Genomic DNA, 6000 nt, shown 5'->3' on the forward strand with positions numbered 1-6000 from the left:
TATTGGTTCTGTTTATCTGGAGAACCTTGACTAGTATAGGCACCAACTAAAATAATCAGCAATTGTAGAAATAGTACCACTGATCCTAAGAGGTATCTCAACAGAGGAGGCACTGGTGACCTCAGGTGATCTACCCACTTTGGCCTCCTAAAGTGCTGGGATAACAGGGATGAGCCCCTGCGCCTGGCCAGAGTAGATTTTTTGAAGAGATAAAACTGACAAACTTTTAGTTAGACTAAGAAGATGCAAATAACGTAAGAAATGAAAGAGGAGACATTACAACTGATACCAGAGAAACGCAAAGGATCATAAGAGACTATTATGAACAATTTTATACCAACAAATAGGATAACCTGGAAGAAATGAACAAATTCCTAGAAAAATACAACCTATGAATACTGAATCATGAAGAAATAAAAAATCTGAACAGACCAATAATGAGTAATGAGGTTGAATCAGTAAGAAAAGTCTGCTATCAAAGAGAAGCCCAGGACCAGTTTCCCTGCTGAATTTCACCAAATGTTTACCAGTCCTTCTCAAAGTTTTCCAAAAAGTTGAAGAGGAGGGATTACTTCCAGACTCTTTTTACCAGGGCAGCAATATTCTAATAACAGATTTAGACAAGACCATTACAAGAAAAGAAAATTACAGGCTAATATTCTTTTTTTTTTTTGTTGTTGTTGTTAACAGTTTTCTTCTTCTGCTATCTTTGTCCCAGAACAGGCTAATATTCTTGATAAGCATAAGTACAAAAATTTTCCAACAGAATACTAACAAACTGAGTTCTATAACTCGTTAAATAGGTCATCCATCATGATCAAGTAAGATTTATCCCTGGGATGTAAGGATGGCTGAACATAGCAAATCAATAAATGTGATGCATCTCACTGACAGAATGAAGGGCAAAAACCATATGATCATCTCAGCAGATGCCAAAAAATCATTTAGCAAAATTCAACATCTTTTTATGATTGAAAACTAACCAAATTATGTACAAAAGGAAGGTACCTCAGCACAATAAAGACCATATAAGAGACACCTACAACAGACCTTATACTCATTAGTGAAAAATTGAAAGCCTTTCCTCCAATTTCTGAAACACTCTTACCACTTCTACATAGTATTGGAAGTCCTTGTTAGAACAGTCAGGCCATAGAAATAAATAAAAGGCATCCAGATAGGACAGGAAGAAGTGAAATAGTTGCTGTTTGCTGATGACATGATCTTACATATAGAAGACCCTAGAGACACTATCAAAAAATTATGAGGATTAATAAATACAGTAAAATTGCAGGATGCAAAATCAACGCACAAAAAATCAGTAGTTTTCTATATACTAACAGAAAACTACCTGAAAAAAAAATCAAGAAAATAATCTCATATACAATAGCTACAAAAAGAAATAATTCTTAGGAATCAATTTAACCAGGGAAGTGAAAGACCTATGCACTGAAAACTAGATGAAAGAAATTGAAGAAGACACAATAAATATAAAGGTATCCCTTATTCATTGATTAGAAGAATTAATATTGTTACAATGTCCATACTGCCTAAAACAATCTACAGCTTCAGTGTAATCCCTTTCAAAATTCCAGTGTCTGTCATTTTTCACAGAAATAGAAAAAAAAAATTCTCAAATTCATATGGAACCACAAACACACACACACAAAAACCTAAATAGCCAAAGCAACTGTGGGCAAAAAGAACAAAGCTATTCAGGCAGTGTGATGCCTCCAGCTTTGTAGTATTTCAAACTGTACTGCAAAGGAATAGTAAGTAAAATTTCATGGTCTTAGCATAAAAATAGGCACATTGATTAATGGAACAGAAGAAATTACGATTTACTTGATTGACTTGATTATGATTAACCAATTATGGTTAATTGATTTTTAATAACAGTGCTAAGAATACACAGTGGGAAAAAGTCTCTTCAATAAATGGTGTTGGGAAAACTGGATATTCATACGCAGAAGATGAAATTTGACCTTTACCTCACACCATATACAAAAACCAACTCCAAATGTATTAAATATTTAAACATAAGACCAGAAACTGTAAAACTACTAGAAGAAAACATAAGGGACAACTACATGACATTGGTTAGGGCAGTGAGTTTTTGGATTAGACCCTGAAAGCGTAGGCAACAAAAATAAAAAAGGACAAATGAGATTATATCAAATGAAAAAGCTTCTGCACAGCAAAGGAAATAATTAAAAGTGTGAAGAGACAACTTACAAATTGGGAGAAAATACTTGCAAGCCATACATCAGAAAAGGGGCTAGTATCCAGAATATATAAGGAATACAAACAACTGTGTACAAATAGCCCATTTAAAACATTGGCCAAGGAGCTGAATAGACATTTCTCAAAAGAAGACATGCAAATTGTGAACAGGTACATGAAAAAAAATGTCCAGCATTACTAATCTTTAGGGAAATGCAGATTAAAACCGCAATGAGATATCATTTTATGTCTGTCAGATGACTATTATCAAAAAGATGAAAGAGTGCTCGCACTTTTTCAGTTGAGCTCAACCATTGGGATAAAAGATTATTAGAGGTCAGTTTGTTTTTAAATTTTACTAGAATTTATTTAATGATAAATAAATGTTTTCACTTACATGTGACATCTAAAACAACTGAACTCAGAAGCAGACAGTAGTAGTTATAGAGGCTGTGGGTAGGGGAAATGGTAAGATGATGGCCAAAGGGTACAAAATCACAGACACGAGTAACACGTTTTTTTCTTTTTTTTGAGATTTATTGCACAGCGTGGTGAATATGGTTAGTAATAGTGTATTGCATATTTTTAAGTTACTGATAGTAAATTTCAAATGCTCCTCTCACAAAAAATAAGTATTTGAAATGATAGATATATTAGCTTGATGTAATTATTTCACATTGTATTCATAAATCATAACCACTCTGTACTCCATAAATATATACAACCATAAATTGTCAATTTAAAATGAGATAAAAAATATAAAATTGTTATTGACATGAGTTACAACTGTCAATCGTACTAGTCTATAACATTTTTTAGCTATCTGGTACAAAAGTGAAAATCTTCAGAGAGAAGAAAAGATATTGAGAGAAGTAGAAATTTCATAGCAAAGAAGAGTGACTGCATCAAAATAATTATATTAAAAAACATATTTTATCACAGGGTAACAGTGGCTTTGCTTAAGAAAAAAGAAAAAGCAAAAAACATTTAAAAAGGAATTTCTCTTTTCTCAACAGAATAATTCTTTAATGTTAACTTCTTATATTCATGTGATGAAAAGTTTGCCATTATCTTATGGTACTTTTGTACCATATTTTTTTCTCTGGTTCATAGGAGGAAGCACGAAAACATTTTAATTGTCCAGTTCTGGAGGGAATGGAGCTTGAAAATCAGGGTGGTATGGGCACTGAGCTCAACCATTGGGAAAAAAGGTTATTAGAGGTCAGTTCGTTTTTAAATTTTACTAGACTTTATTTAATGAAAGTAATTCATAATTATGGTAAGAGTTATTCTAACAGGTTATAAACTGAAAATGTTTTACGTCACTTTACCCCTTTGGCTCTCCAGATCCACTTTCCACTTCTCCCTCCCTGTCTCACTCTCTAAGTTTTTTGTATATACTTTCATACATGTTACATATGTACATATGTGCAACACACAGAATTATTTTTTAATGAGTTCACATATTTATGCAACTTTTTTCACTTTTTCCAAGGCACTATAGGTGCTTGGCTACTCTATTATTTCTTTACCTTCAACATCAGCAGTAACAACCCATGGGAGCTGGATGAGGGATTGTAAATCTGAGTAATGGGGACAAGGGTAAAACGAGACTTGTGAGAACCATGTAGTGAACACTTCCAAGCAGAGTCGCTGGCTACACCGAGCAAAGAGAGAGCAGGTGGAGTAAATACACATTATACACAGTACGGCTTTTTTGTATTGCTGTGGTTGGTATCTTAGTATACTTTGTGTTTAGGCTTAATCACAAAATAGTAACATGCAGGGAAAAATCAATGAGCCAGCGTGGTTCCATGTTATACTGATGCCATTCCCTTATTTACTAATTTCACATGAGCGCTTTCACAGTGCAGAAACACATGCTTTCATAGAATAAGCTGTATACTTGGATCTACTCATTTTTTCTATATGAAGGTAGCATAACTTTTCTGTGTTAATGAAAACTGTGTTTTAAATTTTGTATTTTAGAAAATGTAAAGAGCAACTTACTTATATCTGTGATACTTTGCCTTCCCAGGGTGGGGTTTCAGTTGGTGTTCTTAGATTCAACTAAGCAGTCAAACTCACTGGACCGAATCAGGCCATATTGAGAAAAGATTCCCTCAGAGGAGGATATTAAAAGGAACACACAACATGGCGGCACTGTAAAGCCAGGCATTTCTCTTGTGCTCTGCATAGCAGTGGAGGGGCTGTCATCTGTGCCTGTCTCCCTTCCCTATGCAGCTTAAGTACAAGAGCCCAAGACCACAGTAGACAGATGGGAGAACCAGCCTGGCTTAGAAATATCATGTCCCAAATAGGAACCAGTATCTTTTTTAACAGTTCCATAGGTCTAAATTCCAGATCCAATAAAGGACATACCCACAGGAGTCACTGCTCACAGGGAAGTCCAAATCCAAACTGTGGCTTACCAACAGGTGTTCATGTTCATTTACAGTCATCCCAAGTTGAGAGGCATATCAGGAGGTCTTTTTTTCTTGGGTAGTGTTACCTGGTAACATAGTCAACAGTCTCCTTCATTGGGTTTCCAGGGGAACAGAACTAGAGAGTTAACACAAGGTCAGGTTTATTTATATAGAAAGGATGCATCCCTGGAAGTGGAATTTCTGGGTCAAAGGATAGATAATTTTTTTTTAAATGTTTAGAGATCTGCTTAAACAGATAGTTGCAGCTTATATACATCATGCCTGAAGTTAATGACATTGTGGTTCCTGTTATTGTCTAGGTGACCACAAAGTAATCATGATGGAAACTTATGGAAGACACATACATTTATTCCTCCCGTGGAAATTTTAGGTTTTTTTCTTTTCCTTAAGAAATTTTCTCAGGTGACTCCCTTTACAACACTGTAGATTGGCCAGAAATGAAAATGTATGTCCTTTTCAGCAGAAGCTCTGAGAGTAGTAATTTTAATAACATCTTTTCTCAAATCAGCTTTGTGTCCTTATTTATTTATTTATTTATTTTTGAGACAGAGTCTTGCTCTGTTGCCAGGCTGGAGTGCAATGGTGCGATCTTGACTTACCGCAGCCTCCACCTCCTGGGTGCAAACGATTCTCCTGCCTCAGTCTTCCAAGTAGCTGAGATTACAGGCACGTGCCACCATGAATGACTGATTTTTTTGTATTTTTAGTAGAGACAGGGTTTATCCATGTTGGTCAGGCTGGTCTCCAACTCCCAATCTCAGGTGATCTGCCTGCCTCAGCTTCCCAAAGTGCTGGATTACAGGCGTAAGCCACCACACTGGCTGCACTATTTTATTTAAAGCATGGTATCGGCCGGGCGTGGTGGCTCAAGCCTGTAATCCCAGCACTTTGGGAGGCCGAGGCGGGTGGATCACGAGGTCAAGAGATCGAGACCATCCTGGTCAACATGGTGAAACCCCGTCTCTACTAAAAATACAAAAAATTAGCTGGGCATGGTGGCACGTGCCTGTAATCCCAGCTGCTCAGGAGGCTGAGGCAGGAGAATTGCCTGAACCCAGGAGGCGGAGGTTGCGGTGAGCTGAGATCGTGCCATTGCACTCCAGCCTGGGTAACAAGAGCGAAACTCTGTCTCAAAAAAAAAAAAAAAAAAAAAGGCCGGGCGCGGTGGTTCACGCCTATAATCCCAGCACTTTGGGAGGACAAGGCGGGTGGATCACGAGGTCAAGAGATCGAGACCATCCTGGTCAACACGGTGAAACCCTGTCTCTACTAAAACTACAAAAAATTAGCTGGGCATGGTGGCGCGTGCCTGTAATCCCAGCTACTCAGG

The 6000-nt window shown here is 36.9% G+C and overlaps 1 protein-coding gene across 1 annotated transcript in view; it reads left to right on the top strand.

Moving 5' to 3' along the window:
- LMLN (leishmanolysin like peptidase) overlaps window positions 1–6000 on the top strand; it is a 55705-nt gene that overhangs the window by 38446 nt on the left and 11259 nt on the right. Inside the window, exon 10 of the mRNA XM_032264274.1 lies at window positions 3337–3444. Coding sequence (XP_032120165.1) covers window positions 3337–3444 — 108 coding nt within the window. The remainder of the gene's footprint in view (window positions 1–3336; window positions 3445–6000) is intronic.

This window comes from Sapajus apella, unplaced genomic scaffold, assembly GCF_009761245.1.
Source record: "Sapajus apella isolate SASKATOON/1434 unplaced genomic scaffold, GSC_monkey_1.0 scaffold143, whole genome shotgun sequence".
In the NCBI taxonomy this organism is placed as follows: Eukaryota; Metazoa; Chordata; class Mammalia; order Primates; family Cebidae; genus Sapajus; species Sapajus apella.